Below are 18,941 nucleotides of genomic sequence, written 5' to 3'. Positions count from 1 at the left end.
AATCAATACCTGGTGCGCAAAATTTTTGCAAATCTATTTGTCACTCGACGACCGAAAACACATTTACGCACATTTTGACAGTTGACTGACTAACTAACAACATTTAACCGTTTGCAAAGGTTGCAGTACCCGGTTGCATGTGCTGTTAAGCACAGAAACTGGTACAATATGCTGTAATTCGGTTCAAGTCCCTGTCTTTGAAAAACCTCCAAACAACCGAGCTGTTCGATAGACGCGTTTGGTTTAGTATTTGGTAACATTTTGCGATATAACAGTGCTTTTCATTTATATCGATGAGGGCTTCAGTTCAATGGCCGAACAGGGAGAAGTTATTTCAGATTATTTCGTAATTTTTGATCCCGCAAGCGCAACAACCGCTCGGGAAAAAGACCTAGAAATTGTAACGGGGATGGCATGGAATCTACCAAGGGGCGGTTGGTGAGCAAGGGACTGCTGACGGGCCAGGTACCTGGCCTAAAAAACCTAGTTTTGTTATTAAATATCCCTATTACATCCTGTAGTCTGAGCTCATTGTGTATCTTATTATTCGCCGACGTCTGTTCTTTAGCAAGTACGTCCGCCTTCTCATTTCCTGGAAACCCCACATGGCTAGGGATCCATTGCAAGGAGGCTTCTAGGTAGATGATGTAATCTATTATACTACTGACTATTTCATCTATATAGTCTTCTTGACTAGCATTCTTTATGATATCGCTCGCTACCCTATTATCCGTGTAGATCACAGGACTTTTTAACTTTGTTTGTGCCCCAATTTCTAATGCCTTTTTGATCGCAGTAAGCTCTACCGAGCTTATGTTCGAGTTGTTACTTCAGCTGAATGTATATTCCAGTGCCTCTTTACTTGTAGGGTCCGTTATATATATCCCGATCCCACAGCCAGCTGTTGTCACACTTCCATCCGTGTAAATTCCGGGTTTGTGCTTGTTCTTCTCCAATAGGTCTAAACAGGGCTGAAGAGTCACTTGCTTGTTTACTTCTTGTTTTTTCTTATCTATCCCTGGCACTTTGTTATTTATTGCTATATCACAGTTTTTGTTTTCGTTAAAATGTATTCTGGCTAAGTTGTCCATAACTGTTTTAAACTCCCTGTACGCTTTTTCGTGGGCCGCCTTTTTTCTATTCCTGTCTCTATTATACGTGCTGACCAAAAGGCGCGCATTTGGGGGTGAGTACGCTATCATTTTTGCAGTTTCCTTTGCCGCTAAAAATATGCTTCTTATGTGGAACGGAACTTCTCCTGCTATAGCCATTAAAGTGTTGATGTTGAGAGAGTAGTTTTTGTACAGCCCATCGCTCTTCTCAGCGATTGGTGTAATATGGTGTTAACGGACCTTTGGACTGGTTTATGTGCATTTAGGCTTAGGCCAACTCCATATGCGGCACTGCTCCTCACAATTGCTCTGTGGAGTTGCATCCCCTTTCTTGGGTTAATGTTGTGTCTGATGTTACATAAAGCCTTCATCACATTTAGTTTGTTAGCTGCTTTATCTCGTTGTACTTTCATGTGTTTGTTAAAATTCAACTTATAGTCTATTTCAACCCCCAGGAATCTGTGATCTTTTGGATGTTCTATAATTTCTTGTCCTATTTCTACTCTTATTTTAATATCACAGTTGGGAAAGGTCATTAACTTGGTTTTGTTTGCGTTAATCGATAGATTTAGGGACTTAAGTGACTCGATTAACCAGTCAAGAGAGCTCTGTATTTTTAATGCCATATCTTGGGGCGTATTTGCCGATTCCACCAGTGCAAAGTCATCCGCATACTGTATGAGCCTGATTCTACCATTGTTGATAGCGTGGCATCTGGCAGTGTATATGTTAAACAGGGTGGGGGACATTACATCCCCTTGTGAAAGTCCATTCGATATCTTTCTATGCATAATCCCCTGGTCTGTTTTTAATTCTAGCCTACGATTAGATAGAAAATCACATATCCGTCTCATATCCTCTTGAGATATCCGATAGGGTTCTAGAGAGCTTACTAGTTCGTTTGTTACAACGCAATTGTACGCATTTTTCACATCTATGAAAATCACGCCAGTGTGCTTCTTATTTCTTCTATTCTTCGTAATTATGCTAACTAGAAGATTAATGGCCGTTGTAGTAGCCCTGTTTTTACGGAAACCAAAAGTGGTTTCCGGGAGTATGTGGTACCTCTCCAGTTGCATTACTATTCTATCTAAATCGCTGTATTGGCTATTGGTTGGTACTAAGGAAATGGGTCTGTACGAATCCACAGATTCTGCCTCTTTTCCTGGCTTATTCAAGGCTATCACCTGAATTGTTTTTAGTTTATCCTTCACTTTTCCTCTTTGGTACATGTCATTGATTTCTTTTATCACAGCCTGTGTTGTTTGTTTGTTAAAAGCTCTTATGACTTCGTAGGATATCTCATCCTTCCCTGGGGCAGTATTCTTTTTCTTTTTCAAAATTTTGTTCCATTTCTCTATGTCCAGTAATATTTCTTCTGACCTATCCTGCGTGGGGATGACTCTAGTTTTGGTCTGTTAAAGTTATTATTTAGGAATACAGCCGCTGTGCTGCGGTTTCCAGTAATTATATTGGGGCTTTGATCGGGTTCCTTGGATCCTTTTAACCTCCTTACAAGTCTCCATATTTCGGAGGTGGACGTGTTGGAGTCGATCCTATCTGCAGTCCTTTCCCACTCTTTATTTTTCCCCTGTTTTATTAGGTAGGTCAATTTAGCTGCGTCTTTTTTAACTGTATGTGGTTTTCTATGGTTTTATCACGATTGTCTTCTTGACCTATCTCTTCTCTCCAGTGCTTTTGTTAGGTCCTCTGTCCACCAGGATTTTGGGACATGAATGCAAGTTTTCGTGTTGCGTTTTTTTTATGTTGTTTATCTCTTTGGTTAAATTAGTCATATTCATATCTTTGGTCACTTTTATCTCCTGTATTTGTTTACTCATTTTTCCTCTATTACATATGTATCTTCTCTATGCTACTTCTATCAATTTTTATCACAATCATCCTGTGGCTGCTATTACCAACATGCCTATCAATGACTTCTCTTGTTAACTTGTGTGCCATGTTGATAGGCACTATTGTTAAATCAATGGCAGTATTTGTTCCATTATGGCTGCTATTAGTTATCTCTCCATTTTGCACACACTGCATTTCTCTGCAAAAATTCTTCCCCTCGCGTCCTCATATCAACAAGTCCGCGACGGCGTCAGCTCATGAACGATCTGGTCCGTAAAACGGATGAGAAGTTTGATCGTTTGGAAGCATCTTGGAATCGGTAAGTAAACAGTGTGATAGAGCAACATCATGACCGTTAAAACAGCGATTCGTTAATTCCTTTCCTTTGTTTTTTTCGTTCCTCAGAAATAACACCGGAGGAAGAAGCCGCCCTTCGTGTTCCGGGAGAGCAGAGTGTAGAAGTAGAGTCCAAATTTAATAAAGAATAGAAATTTCCGCGTCGATGGATTGCGTAGAACACAACACTGTTTTCTCATTTGATATCCGAAACGCATTATATACAGCCGTTACCGGCCAGCTCCGTCGTACGCTCCTCGAACTTTGTCTTGTAAGCCCCCCAAGGAGCGCCAAATTGACGTTTCGACCCGAACCCATGAAAATTCCACACAAAAACACCCCTCCACGACGGGAGAGCTACCCCGCAACCACTCCGCCACCATTTGACATACCCCTCACTTCCTAATGACAATCCAAATGCTGTCTGCTCTATCGTTCCGTCCTTTTCTCTCGCGTTATTTTGCCAACAGCATAGACTTGTGTGTGTGTGAGCCACAGCCCGTTGAGGAATTGTTTACATTTTAAAATAACCGCTTGTCCAGTATGTTGTAAAAACTTGGTGTCTATTTTGTACAAGAAATCCCTTGAAAACGTGCTTAAAACCGAATTAAAACATTTGCGAAAGAATGCTGTTTTCTATCGTCGATCCGACAATGTCCAAAAAATGTTCAAAACGCAGCAATCTACAGCAAATATTGAAGCTGTAGCTGACAACATACCCGTGGAAGCAGAAATTCTAGTTGAAGATTGAGATGGAGCTTATGTGGATGAAATGGGGTTTCAACGCTATTTATTAATGGAATGTGGAGTAAACATCAACGGGAATCTAAGGGCTATTATTGCAGACGCTCCAGCAAGAGCATTCATAACAGGTTGACTACAAAACTTATTAGCAGACAATTTCACATGTATTTAATTGTTCTTTCATTTAATTTTCACAGGTGTAGTAGGACATGTTGATTATAGCAGTTGCCAGAAATGTACTGTCGTAGGTCACTACGGCAGCGTTGCTCGCACCATTGTATTTTCTGGGACACAACGAACTGATGGAGGATTCAGGCCAGGCGCCTATCCAGGACACCAAAGAACGATTACACCTCTTTAAGATTTATTTTTTTTACATAGTCTAGGATGTCGTGGTAGCGGATCGTTTGCATCTTATCGATCTTAGCATCATGAAGCGACTGCTGGTGGGCTGGCGAAACGAAACACTGGGAAAGAGAAAATGGGACCAAAGTCAATGTAAAGTAATACCGCAAGCCTTGCAGACGACAAAACTCATGCAACTAATGAAAGAAGCGTTGTTCTCTGATTCACTTGCCAGAAATCGATGGCTTAGATGCTGGTATGATATTAATGGTTGTGAAGGTTGCGTTTGAAAGCTCCTTCTAAAAATAAATGATACACAGTATTTGTCTTATAAATGGCACAAATATAAAGTTATATCTTTGTAACATGATTTCAATAATTACCGTGATTTGTCGATGCTGGTGGAATTTGAAAAGGTACACAGTGACGATGGAATGTCCTGAGCCGGTTTTCAGTTGTTTCGGTGGGTTTCACATTGATTGTCCCAGTGGATGTCGTAGCATAAATACTTCCACACTTAACACTTTATTGGCGTGTGCTTTCTGACCAAAAGAACATGCTGCAGTCACCGTCAATTGAGTGTTAAAATCTAAAAAAAACAGCACAATAGAAAAATCAAACACATTATTAAACTGCACAAACTTCGTCGAATTTTTCAACTCCAACCTCTAGTTTCATGATTTTATACTACGCACCTTATTTCGCGCGAGTGCAATTTTGGGAAAATGTATCCATCGTTACGTAAAATAAAACAGACAATCAACAAGACACTTTCCAACATCGCCGATAGATCAACCGGTCTGCGCATCGTATGGTATGTATAACGATAAGTGTTCAATCCTCACTAACCAAACAATAAAAATTTCTCTTCAACAGCTACCACCAATGTAATCACTACCACGGTGTTAACCACGATCGCGACAGTAAAAAAACGAAAGAATATCGAATCAAGTGTGCATTACAGGTAGAGGCTAGGAGAGGGAAGAGGAAAGATAGCGGAATGAGGAGGGAAAACAGACCTAGAGAGGATATTATTTTTGAACCTAGATTGATAATTTTTTTCGAACCCACTATTTTGAATTTGAACCCACCATCAAATTTGAATCTGACAGCCCGTCAACATCGCTGTCAAATCGGGTCGAAATTTACTGCGCATCGTGCCCTGGACCGACCCGTTTTCGACGCGAAAACGGGTCGGACCAGGCGCCGGAAATATTTCAAAAATCCCCTTGGGCCGTTGGCTTCTGTGCCAATACGTTCAGCTTCCGCTCCGATTCGCTCGACTTGTTCGTTGCTGAACAAGGTGACTAAACCAAGCTAAACAACTGGCGAAGGTTTATAGAGCATCGAAGTCAAGGTGTATAATTTTGATGTCAAACTGTCAAATGTAAAACAAGTATCAAACATTGTGCCAATCGTTTTCGTAACGGCAGCAGTTTGAATAATTTCATTACTTGTATTCGGCTGTATCAGTAAGTGAACAGAGATTTGATGTATGCGCTTTAACAAATTGAGGTTCCTACATGTTTTTCTTTGTAAACTACTCGTAGGTAGCAAATAGTATTACATTTTGTATCATCATAAAAATGAGTGGGATTTGTTGTGGTGTTGCTTTATAGTTATGACAAACTTTTATTACTAGTAGGCAATTGGAATATTTCGAAAAATTGGAACAATCCGGTGTCGAAAAACGATTTTGGAAGTACTGGGTTGCATTTGGTATGGTATCAGTTTTTTGGTATGGTACTAGTAATAAAAGTTTGTCATAACTATAAAGCAAGACCACAACAAATCCCACTAATTTTTATGATGATACAAAATATAATACTATTTCGGATAAAATTATAGAGGATCCTACATATTTTGCTGGTAGTGCTCATGTATGTGAGTTCATTTTAATTCACAAAACAATAATAATAAGCAATAAGTAATAGTAAGAAATAACGATGAATGCTATTTACATAATACTAAAAAATAGATTATGATAATAAGTAATAAGTAATAATAAGGAACAAAAAGGAATGCTATATACAGAATAAGCTATTACGACAGATTTGTTTCGCCATTGATGCAAGCGCGGATGTTTGCCCACATGTGTCGGACAAAACCTTCGCAGTCCTCTCTGGTTATTAGATTCGATGCATTGTTGATAGATTCCATTAGTTCGGTCTCGTTCTGTGGGTTGGATGATTTGGTTACATGTTTCCATTTGCTGAACAAATTTTCTATTGGGTTAAGAAACGGACAGTAAGGTTGCAAGTACAATACTTGATGGCCTCCTGCTGCTATTCTATTTCGTACTTCTAAACTACGGTGAAAAGGAACATTGTCCATAAAAAATACACAAGTTGACAAACGCTGTTTGCTTATCTTACTCATTAATTCATCTATATACTCTAAAAAAATGACTTTGTTGATTGGCCTATTGCTATGCATAAAATGGATTATACCTTTACGGCTCATCGCGCACGCTATTGATATGTTCTTTGAGCGCACGGCTGGGACTACTTTGATCGCTCTTTGTCCAACCGGCGATCGTCCTTTGGACAATCTCATGGACACATTAAAGCCGACTTCGTCCAGGAACACGATGCAGTCATCAGCAAAGTCATTTGGTAAGTTTACAAAACGTTCGGTATACGCTCGGCGTTCGGCAATTGCATCTGGCGTAACTCTTCTCTCAGGAACTTTTGTTACGCTTTTCCAAGAATAATGGAAGCCTTTGATGGCTCGGCACAGCGTAGTGGGCGAAACTTCTATGCCATGCTATTCCCTGAGTTTTTCCGCTAGTTTCTTTAGAGGTACCGAACAATCATCTGCGATCCAAGTTTTTAAACAAGCGATATGCTCCTCCGACAATTTTTTCGTGTCCGGCGTTCGTCGTACCGTTGCGTTCACTTGTCCTGTTAATTGGTACCGTTTGATGATGCCTTGTACCTTCTTCTTCTTCTTCATTGGCCCGCTCGCAGTTGAGCACGTCGTGCTGACATGGCCTGGTCACCAATCGCTTTCCAGGTTGCTCGGTCCATGGCTGCAGCCCTCCAACCCCGGTCGCATCCGATTTCTCGCAGGTTCTGCTCCACTTGGTCCATCCACCGAGCTCGCTGAGCTCCTCGTCGTCTCGTGCCGGGAGGGTCGCTGGTGAGCACCTTCTTGGTGGGGCATGAGTCCGGCATCCTCATGACATATCCAGGATTCATGCCAATAGAGAACGACCGGTCTAATCAGCGTGCGGTATATGACACATTTCGTGCGTGGGAGAAGCCATCTGGACCGTAGGAGTTTGTGGAGTCCATAGTAGGCACGATTCCCCTGAACAATGCGCCTCCGGATTTCGCAGCTCACGTTGTTGTCCGGAGTTACGACAGTGCCGAGGTAGCAAAACTCCTCTACTACCTCAAGTTCGTCGCCGTCCACTAATACACTGCTCCCCAGCCTGGCTCTGTCACTGTCAGAGCCTCCGACGAGCAGGTACTTTGTTTTCGTCGCATTGATCATCAGTCCAATCCTTGCGGCCTCGCGTTTCAGTCGGGTGTACGCCTCGCACACCGTCCTAGTGTTTCGCCCGATGATGTCGATGTCATCCGCGAAGCCGAGGAATTGGAGAGAGCGGGTAAAAATCGTGCCACGGATGTCAAAGCCCGCGCTCCTCATGACACCTTCCAGAGCGATGTTGAATAGAAGGCAGGAGAGTCCATCACCTTGCCTCAGACCCCGATGAGATTCGAACGAATTCGGCAACATGTTCGAAATCCTCACCTTACACTGCACCCCCTCCATTGTGGCCTCCAGCAGTCGAACCAGCTTTTCGGGGAAGCTGTACTGCCGCATGGTCTTCCATAGCTCCTTCCTGTCTATGGTGTCGTAGGCCGCCTTGAAGTCGATGAAGAGGTGGTGCGTCGGGATCTGGTGCTCTCGGCACTTCTGGAGGATCTGCCGTAGAGTGAAGATCTGGTCGGTGGTGGATTTGCCTCCAACAAACCCAGCTTGGTAGCTTCCGACGAAATCTGTAGCAAGGGCCGCGAGTCTGCAGAAGAGTATCTGGGATAGGATTTTGTAGGCGGCATTGAGGACTGTGATGGCTCGAAAGTTGGCACAGTCCATTCTTGTCACCCTTCTTGTACACTGGGTGGATGACACCCAGCTTCCAGTCATCCGGTATCCTTCCTGCTCCCAGATTTTCACAATTAGCTGGTGCATACTGACGGCAAGCTCTACCGAACCCATCTTGAATAGTTCTGCCACCAGCCCATCGCTGCCAGCTGCTTTGTTCTGTTTCAGCTGCTTGATGGCACTAGTGACTTCGTCCAAGGATGGTGGGAGCACATCGTCATCTACCTCCTGGCTAATGTGCTGCTCAATTCTGTCTGCGCCGCTGCTGGACTTCCCTAATTCCGCTCCGTTCAGGTGTCCGTTGAAGTAGCACTTCCACCTTTCGATCACCTCTCGCTCGTCCGTAAGAATGTTGCCCTCCTCGTCACGACACATTGCGACATTTGGTGTGAAGCCGCCTTGTGTCTTCTTCAACATCCTATAGAACTGGCGAGTTTCTCCCGACTGAGTTAGCTGCTGTATCAGTTGTTCATCCGACTCCTCGAAGCGCCGCTTCTTGCTCTCGAAGAGCCGGGTTTGCTGTGTCCTCAGTCGTTTGTAGTGTTCCACGTTCTGACGGGTTTCGCGCTGCAGCATTCGGGCGCGCGCTGCGTTCTTCTCGGATAGTGCCCGCCTGCACTCGTCATCGAACCACTCTTTCCTCTGGTTACGTGGCTTATGGCCCAGTGTCTGCTCGGCTGTGCTGCTGATGACTCGCTCCACCATACGCCAGTGGTCATCGAGGGACATTGTGGCGCAGGTGTTCGCAGCCGATCCGTGTTTAGGCGTGGGTTAGGCCGGTGACGCAGTGTGTTGACAGCGCAGAGCTTCTGCCGTAGCTTCACCATAACCAGGAAGTGGTCCGAGTCGACGTTTGCGCCCCTGTACGTACGTACGTCGATGATGTCCGAGAAGTGCCTTCCGTCTATGAGAACGTGGTATATTTGGGAATATGTCTGCTGTGGTGATCTCCAGGTGTAGCTGAAACGAGGTTTGTGCTGGAAGAAGGTGCTACGGATGTTCATGTGCCTCGAGGATGCGAAGTTGATGAGCCGGAGGCCGTTGTCGTTGGTTAGCTGGTGGACACTAAAGCTTCCAATCGTAGGTTTATAGGCCTCCTCTCGCCCGACCTGAGCATTAAGGTCTCCGATGACGATCTTCACATCGTGTTGTGGGCAGCGGTCGTACTCCCTCTCGAGCTGCGTATAGAGGGCGTCCTTGTCGTCATCACTGCTCCCAAGGTGCGGGCTGTGCACATTAATAATGCTCAGGTTGAAGAAACGTCCACGTATCCTCAACCTGCACATCCTGTCGTTGATCGGCCACCATCCGATCACACGCTTCCTCATGGCACCCATAACAAGGAACGCCGTACCGAGCTCGTGCTTGTCTCCACCACTCTGGTAGATCATGCAATCGCTACGGTAGGGGCGCTCCGAGACTCCTTTCCAGCGAACCTCCTGAAGTGCTACTATTTCAAAGCCGCGGGCTCTCACTTCTTCTGCGAGTATTCTGGTACTCCCGGGTGAGGTAAGAGACCTGCAGTTCCATGTACCGAGTTTCCAATCGTAGTCCTTTTTTCGTCGCGTAGGTCTGGCATGATTGGTCCAAATCGGGTTTTCTTTTTGATGACTGTTCGTTGCAAATGTACAGGGGGTGGCTTGCAAGGCCTCTCCCCCCGCCTCCTATCTCGTCGGTGGAACAACGCATCCTAGCTGTTTTACGTCCCGTAGGATGCCAGGACATGGTGTACAGCCGCCCCTAACATGGGGAACAGACGCTGGTTCGAGCCGCTCCTAACATGGAGAACAGACGCTCGGGGATGAACTACTAGCAAGTAGCAGTCCATTCCCCCTCTCAATTCAGCCTTGCCGCCCATCCGCCCAAGGGGGTGGGTTTCCCCGTGTACCCAAGCTTGGATATTTAGGCGACAAGTTACCGTTCTGTACGTCGCGGACGTATTGAGTAGGAGTTGGGGAGGAGAGCCTATAGTAGCCTTCAGGAGGCGTCGGATCCAACCCTTTACAGAACCAATGTACCGCCCTGTAGATGCCTTGTACCGTTGTCCTTTTTAAATTAAACATTTTAGCAACGCCGATCATGGTGCTCCCATTTTCGTATGCAGAAACTATTCTCTCCCGATCTGATTGGAGGTGGTTTTATTTTGGCGACCACGGTTTACTTCCATTATAAATCCTGTAAACATAGAAGATTTTGGTGTCGTCATTCTCTTCATGCGCACGTTTTTACCTAGAATTAGCTTACTTACAACGCAACAATTCGGAATTGTACTTTGGATAAAAAATCACAGCTCTGTTGTGCACTGACAATAATTAGAAGTTTTTGCTAATTACGAGTAGTTTACAAAGAAAAACATGTAGGAACCGCAATTTGTTAAAGCACATACATCAGATCTCTGTTCACTTACTGATACAGCCGAATAAAAGTAATGAAATTATCCAAAGTGCTGCCGTTACGAAAACGATTGGCACAATGTTTGATACTTGTTTTACATTTGACAGTTTGACATCAAAATTATACACCTTGACTTCGATGCTCTATAAACCTTTGCCAGTTGTTTAGCTTAGTTTAGTCACCTTGTTCAGCAACGAACAAGTCGAGCGAATCGGAGCGGAAGCTGAACGTATTGGCACAGAACCCAACTGGCGAATTTTGTCTCGTTATCATATCGTTACCATCTCGTTTGTTAATTTTCGATCTGCATAACGAGACAAAGTGTTGCACCAAAAAAGGGGGTGGGGTGCAACATTCAATCGGTTATTTTGTGGTGGTGTTAGTGCCAAACAGAGGTTACGAGTGTGTGCGTGCTATTTCACCATAATGGCACGCACACAACTATACAATCCATTTCGGATGTCAAATGAGACGGAGAAGACGGTGTTGTATTCTGCTCGAGCCGCCTTATTTATACTTTTCTAGCGAGAAATGTGTACCTAGTGATTGGTGCTTAAGTTTATGTCAAGGATCAACCAACTGGTCTAAACTCAATGTTTTTTACAAAGTACAAACATCCTCCTCCCCCTTGACGTAACGTCAACAAAAACCTCATGGATTGTTATCGATCTTCGATAACATACATTCGATAGCAGGCTCGTTCAATCCGAATCGAAGTAAGTTTTTGCTGGTGGAAACAATTCTTCATGGTGTTCCTCTGCATTTCTTCTAGATACTAAGTGGCCTCGGTGGCTTGATAACAGTGTGCATGGACTTGTGGAGCCTACGGGTAGATGAAGTGCGAAACGATGCCTATTTCAATGCACCCGTGCGATGATGCTGTATTGCTATTATCTAAAAGGTTTGCACCGGCATGTGCGGTGAACAGCTATTTTAACGTGTGGATCTTCTTCTTTGTAGGATTGCCTGATTGATTTTACAAAACCTAACTTGCGGACGATCGTTGACGAATGAATTTCGTTTGACTATTTTAGTTTCTCATCCGTTCAACCTCCGATACACCGATCAAAAAAGCACGATAAGGATGCTCGTCCGTTGCCGTGAATGTGCGTATGTGAGTTAGTGTTAACAAAAGTTGTATGCGCAGGTTCATTGCTCACAGCTTGCGTCGAAGTGTAGAATGTTTGTTGTAGTCTTAGGTACCGCGTAATTGTGTATACAATTTTACCGTGAATTTGCATGTGACAATTGATAGTTTATTGCTCGCAGCTGCCGTTATTGCAGTGGAGAATATTCCAGCAATTGCCGAGTGATCGATAGCCTTGCCGATCGGTACGTTTCTCGCAGCTGGCTTCGTTGCAGTGGAGAAAGTTCCTAGATTTTTCGCTTGGTCGATAGTTTAGCAGATCGGTTCATTGCTCGCAGCTGGCTTCGATGCAGTGGAGAATGTTCCGAAATCTGTCATGCGGTCGCATACATCGTGGAAAAAAAAAAAATCGTGTACAATCGTTCGTTCCGTGCGAAGTTCGTGTAATCCCGTAGAGTGTCGGGCCGCCGGAAAATAATCGATTAATTTCGCGCGAGAAGTTGTTGTAATTCCGAAGAGCGATGGCGACGGAACAAAATCAAATGGAAACTGCGGAGCAGATGAACACTCCCATTGTCAACTCCCCAACCAGCAGCGGACGCTGTCGCGACCACTCGCCTGCGTCCCAAAGGGATCGGAGCACCCGCGGACATGGTGCTTCCGAAGCGGCAACGCAAAGCCTGGCCCGGCGCGAGTTCGAAATCGAGAAACGACGATTTCGGATCGAGCGTCGCGAGCTTGAGCTCGAAATGGAGCGCCGGGAGCTGCAGTTAGCGGAACGACTATTGGCAATGGAAAGAGGCGAGTCATCCACAACGGATGGCCAAAGGTGGCCAGCGCCATGGCGCAGCGATGAGCCAAACGAAGGTGATACTGGGTGCGTCGACCGAGGGGCATCTAGCGCGATGGCGTCAGCTGATCGTACCGTGAGCGTTGACCACAGCGAGAATAGCGCGATGGCGTCAGTTGATCGCCCAGCTGGGTGCAACGACCGAGGGGAGCGCGGCGCAATGGCGGATGTGCACCAGCAGGACGAAGGCCTCGCAACGATTTGGTGTTTGACGACACCGACCGCATCCCGGCACCACACAGACGGCACGCAAATCACAGCACTCACAAAACACTCCGGGCAATTATCTTCCATGTCGACCAGTGCGCCTTCGCTGACGGCGGCCCTGACCAGCGGTAGTAAGGCGTCCGAGTACATGGTTAAGCCGAGCTCGGACGGGATCAAGCTGACGATACAGAACAAAAAGGACTCGAACGGTACCGGCGGTGGTTCCAAATCGTGTCGTGGTGCCGGTAGTTGCGGAAAATTCGAATGCGCGGAGATTCACCACTATCTGCTTCACGACGGGATCAATGCGGATTATCTTGTGGGGTCCAAAGCATATTCCTGCAACAAAACGACGGCTAGTGAGATTGTTGCTTCCCTTGGACAGTACGATCACGCTATCTTACTGCAGTCAGACGGCGAAGAAAAGACGACTTCGAATGTAGAGCGAAAGAGTTGGTACTTACCGAAAATTACCAGCGATCCGGCCGGCGCGATGGACTTCGAGGCTCCGAGGGCGGCTGCAGCCGAAACCAAGGAAGGCGTGGATACCCGGTTCATTCCATCACCGTTGGCACCAACAACAAAGGTGTAGTGTCTTAGAAATGTAAGTAATATGTAAGCGTAGTATAAGTGATCGATGTAAGTTAGACATAAGTATATGTGTAAGGATCATAATAAAAGGTCAGTCGTTGATCAGCATTGGAAGAAGCAACAAGTCCGCATAATAGTTGGCGACGAGGAAAAAAGCGAAAAAAGTCAAGTCAAGTCAAGTCGAGTCAAAATGTCTTTGATTGGAAAGATTGAGCCCTTTGTAATGGGAGAAAGTATTAAGGAGTATTTGGAGAGGATGGATATCTTCTTCGATGTAAATGAAGTTGAGTCCGGGAAGAAAACAGTGATGCTGTTAACGCTGGGAGGAGCATCACTGTACAGTTTGATCTCAAAAATGGTGCTACCGGAGAAACCAAGTTCAGTGCCGTACGAAAAGTTAGTGATTAAACTTAAAGAACAGATGGAGCAGAAAGTGAACGTGGTAGCGGAGCGGTTCAACTTTAGGAACTGTATTCAAAAGAATCAATCAGTGGCGGAATATATAGTTGAACTAAAGGCGCTCGCACAAACATCTGAATTCAAGTGCTGTCTGGTGGAAGCGTTGCGTGATCAGCTGGTTGCGGGTGTTCGCGATGATGGCCTGAGAAAGCGGCTTCTGCGTGAGACTGGTCTCACGTTCGAAGGAGCAGAAAGCATCGCGAGAACGTGGGAAGCTGCGGACGAGCAGAACGAAGCTTTTACGAGGAAGGAGAAAGGAGGAGAAATGGCGGCGATTAGGAGTGCGCCAAAAAGAAGCGTCGTTTCAAAATCTCACTACTACCGTGGAAGTGGTGCACCTGTAAAACCAAGTAATGATAATAATTGTCACAGATGCGGAAGATCGCACAACCCACAGACATGTCCTACGTGGCAGTGTTTTACCTGCAAAAAGTACGGACATGTGTCGTCGTGTTGCAGGAGCAAAAATGTACATGGGCAGGATAGATCACTAACACACATAGCGCGGATCAATGTAATAAGTAGTCCAGAAGTGCGCATGTTAAAAGTTAATTACACGGACATTGCGTTTGAGATTGATTGCGGCGCGTGTAATACAGTGATGCCGGAGAATTTATATCGAGAAAAATTTTCAAATCTACAATTAGAACAAACAGATTTAAGATTGATTACGGCATCTGGACAAAGATTAACACCGTTAGGCAAAATAACTGTTAATGTTATCGCGAGCAATAGAACGGTCAAGTTAGAAATAACAATAATCCCGACAGAAAACAGAGGGAACCCTCTACTAGGTCGTGATGCGTTAGACGTATTATTCCCTGATTGGAGAAAAAGTTTTAATTTAAACCAAATTGATGCGGATAAATGGCTAGTAGAAATGAAAGAAATATTTCCAACTCTAACAGATGGGAATCATAAACAAATGATAGAAGGATTTGAAGCTAGTTTAGTATTAAAACCAAATTGTACTCCAATATTTCACAAAGCGTACTCAGCGTACGTTTGCTCTAGTACAAAAAGTAGAAAACAACCTAGAGAAGTTAGTACAAGACGGTATACACGTACATCAGCGTGGGCGAGTCCTATAGTAGTAAGAGGAAAAAGTGATGGTTCGGTACGGATTTGTTTAGAGAAAATTGACGATATTTTAGCGAAAATTGCAAATTGGACAGTGTTTTGCAAAATAGATTTAACAGGAGCATATCTGCAAGTGAAGCTATCAGAACAATCGCAAAATATTTGTACCATAAATACCCATAAGGGGTTATACAAGTATACTAGAATGCCTTTTGGAGTACAATCAGCGCCTGCGATATTTCAAACGATTATCGATCAAATATTATTAAACACTCAAGGTATTGCGTATATGGATGACATATTGGTTGGCGGTGAAAACGAAAAACAATGTAAAGAAAAATTATGCGAAGTGTTGAAAAGCCTAGAAAAGCACAATGTGAAGATAAACGAGAAAAAGTCGGAATTTTTCAAACCGGAGATTTAGTACCTAGGGTATAAAATATCGAGGAACGGAATAACAACAAATGAGTCGAAAGTTAAAGCAATAATTAAAGCTCCAGTACCATCAGATGTGATGCAATTGCAAGCGTTCTTAGGAATGATAAATTATTATAGCAGGTTTTTGCCAAATTTAGCAACAATATTAAGTCCAATGTATGAATTGCTACGCAAAGACAAAAAATATGTATGGTCAAATGAATGTCAGGCGTCATTCGAAAAAACGAAATCAATGTTGGTAGATAACAACATTTTAGTACCATTTGATCCTAAAAAGCCTGTTATATTAGCAGTTGATGCTAGTCCTTACGGATTAGGAGCAATATTGTCGCATGAAATTGATGGAGTAGAGAAACCAATATATTTTGCCTCAGCAACTCTCTCACAAGCGCAGAAAAACTATGCGCAGGTTCACAAAGAAGCGTTAGCGGTTGTTTTTGGTGTAAAAAAATTTCATAAGTACATCTACGGAATCAAGTTTAAACTAGTGACCGATAATTCGGGAGTAAAAGAAATATTCAATCCGTCAAGAACAACGTCGTCGATTGCAGTAGCTAGATTGAGTCGATGGGCAATGATATTAGCCGAATATGAATACACAATAGAGCATAGGCCAGGCAAAAGCATGAGTCATGTAGATGCATTAAGTAGACTGCCATTAGAAGAAGGTTTAGAAATAGAAGAAGATTGCGCACAAGTAAATGCGATTTCGTCGTCCTCAATCATTGACATTGAGATGATTAGTCAATTCCAAAAGTCAGATGCAATATTGAAACAAGTATACCAACAAGTTAAACATGGTTGGTCGAAAAATGTCAAAGCGGAATTGAAAGATTATGCTAAAGTTAGTAATAGCTTAGCCAGTGTTGTAAACTGTCGACACTTTGTTTGACATTCGCTTTAGCCTACTTGTCGAAATCATTGTTTATTAACGACACTGAATTCGATCGTGAAACGAATTTTTGGTTTGTAACGTGAATCGTATAAGACTATCACCGTAGTAGCATATGAATGTCAACGACATTCAATGAAACGACATTCATTTGCTGTAGTTACCGTCGTCGAATCCTCGTTCAAATGAATGTCTTTTGAATGTCATTTGAACTTTTCATACGCAATGAAAATCTTTTTTTTTTATAATTAAATTGAACTTCGTAACGGCAAACAAACGAAACATAAACAATAAGGTCCAAACACAAACCGGTTCGTAACAAAAAATATTTATTCATAGTTTAATTCAATTAAATTATTTTTTATTGAGCCGAAGATACAATTTATAAAATGTTGAGGAATCCAGTCAAATAACACTACTGGAAATTTTATATTTATGAACATTCTTATAGCTAAATCACATATTATCCTAGTGCAAACACAAATCAAATATTTTCTTCATGCCATTTGTAAAGGTTTGGAAGAATCTTTTCAAACAAACTTTTGTTGAGTTTAATCAACAAAATATTCTCCAGCGTATCATCGTGCATCTTAGTCCGTTTATCGGATAAAACCAACCCAAGTGCACTAAAAGCGCGCTCCACTGAAACTTGGTTCGATGGAACTGCAAGAAGTATTGTCGCAACTTCATACAATTCAGGGTGCGTGGGTTTTCGCGACAACCAATATTGCCAAAGATCAAATGTGGAATTTTGATGGGACTCCAAGTCCAATGCGTTCAGCTGTCGAACGAATCTGGTTGGGGATGTGTTTGCTGTTTCTACATCGAATTCCGGCAATAAACCTCCATACATTTCGGTCAAAAATATATCAAAATCAGTTGACCTATTATTTGATGTATTAGAGTCAGCTGAAGAAGAAGGTGATGGTGAAGGAGATGGCTGGACCTTATTTTTGATTTGCTGCATACGTTGTGATGTAGCGATGATGAAGCTCTAGAAATAAACAAAATAAGAATTTTTATAATTATAACTCAACAAGTAGTGTCGATATGGGATATGCATAAACCCAAAAAGGTGGAAACTTTAAATGCGTATTTCATCCTTTTCACCCAGGCTGAAAAATCTAGAATTTAGGTAATTGAACCTCGGGTCAATTAGAAGTGCAGCCTTAAATACGATATTTTCCTTCAGAACTATTAGCCTTTGTTTAAGAGCCTGTGTAAGCGGTTCAACAAATCGATTTCCTTGAATTAGCCTAACTTGCATAATCACCTTTATCCAGTTCAAATAAAAATCGTTGAGCGAGGTATGTTTAGCCTGCATACACTTCGTGGCTATGTAGACAGGTTCAAATGCTGCAACATATTCTTTTATAAACTCCCATAGTTCCGTCAAGTCTAAAAATAAAATTTAATCTTTTAAATGCATCATCATCAAGCAAAAATTCTGTTTGGTTTAATTTATCTTACCTAATTCCGAATGGTGTTGACTCAGCTCGATGAAAAGATCCTCATGGTTATTGAAAAGGTTGAGCATTGCATAGATGCCTGCCCACCTCGTTTTTGAGTACAGCGGTGGAAGAGACTCGTCATTAAACACATTTTTGAATTTAATTTTCCTGCAGTTATTCGATACCGAGGTACATTTACGAATCTCGGCATCGAATGCCTTGATGACATCGGTAACCGAAAGTTGCATGGTATGAACGGCACATCTCACTAGCGTTATAGTGTTTGAAAACTCCTTTTCAATAGTTTCCGTGTAATCTAAATGTTCGTCGGAAACCGCGTTGCTGTCGTCTGCATCGAGCGGGTTAATTGATAGTTCAGACTGCAACTGTTTCACTGTGGCGATCATGTTCGCCCCATTATCACACGTCACCGTAAAAATCTGTTCCAATGTTATTTCATACAAGTTGAGGATTTCCATAATTTTCGCTTTGAGAAATTTTCCTGTGTGCCTTTCATTGAGCTCAACCATCCCTATCAAATAATAAATGCCAATAGGAACTCTAAGAACAGTTTCCATAAAAATAGAAACAGAATTAAAATATTAGTGGAAGATTTATATTACCGATCGTGTAAATGACGATATCCTTTTGCTCCGAATCAAAAAATTGCACATTGATTCCAAGGATGTGCCGTCCAAGTCGAGTTGCACTGTCAATTTTCAAGCAAATAATCTTTTCTTTCACGAGATCGGTCATTTCGACACGAAGTTTTTCTGCGGCAGCTCGCAGATGACAGACAAGGTTTGGGCGATTTAGCTGCATCTTTAATGCATCGCAAATTGGTTGTAATATCAACCTCAAACCTTCCCATTCGATAGAAAGTATCGGCAAGTTATGGGTACAGACCAGCTTCACCATACCTTCTAGTAGCGTTTGTCGGTCAATGGCTACAGGGACCTTGGCAATTTTTCTACGCTTGGCCGGTACT

General features: G+C 43.2%; 1 protein-coding gene across 1 annotated transcript; it reads right to left on the bottom strand.

Annotated features, from left to right (window-relative positions):
* Positions 1–17,958: 17,958 nt before the first annotated feature.
* LOC131264546 (uncharacterized) lies at positions 17,959–18,483 on the bottom strand. The gene has a single exon (XM_058266831.1). The coding sequence runs from the start codon at positions 18,481–18,483 to the stop codon at positions 17,959–17,961; it is 525 nt and encodes a 174-aa protein (XP_058122814.1).
* Positions 18,484–18,941: the final 458 nt, after the last annotated feature.

The sequence above is a fragment of the Anopheles coustani genome, chromosome 2, assembly GCF_943734705.1.
Source record: "Anopheles coustani chromosome 2, idAnoCousDA_361_x.2, whole genome shotgun sequence".
Taxonomy (NCBI): Eukaryota; Metazoa; Arthropoda; class Insecta; order Diptera; family Culicidae; genus Anopheles; species Anopheles coustani.
The sequence above is the reverse complement of the archived record's forward strand: the minus strand, read 5'-3'. Positions and strand labels throughout refer to the sequence as shown.

Coding starts and splice junctions, on each gene's coding strand:
- LOC131264546 (XM_058266831.1), bottom strand. CDS start 18,483: ATGGTTGAGCTCAATGAAAGGCACACAGGAAAATTTCTCAAAGCGAAA.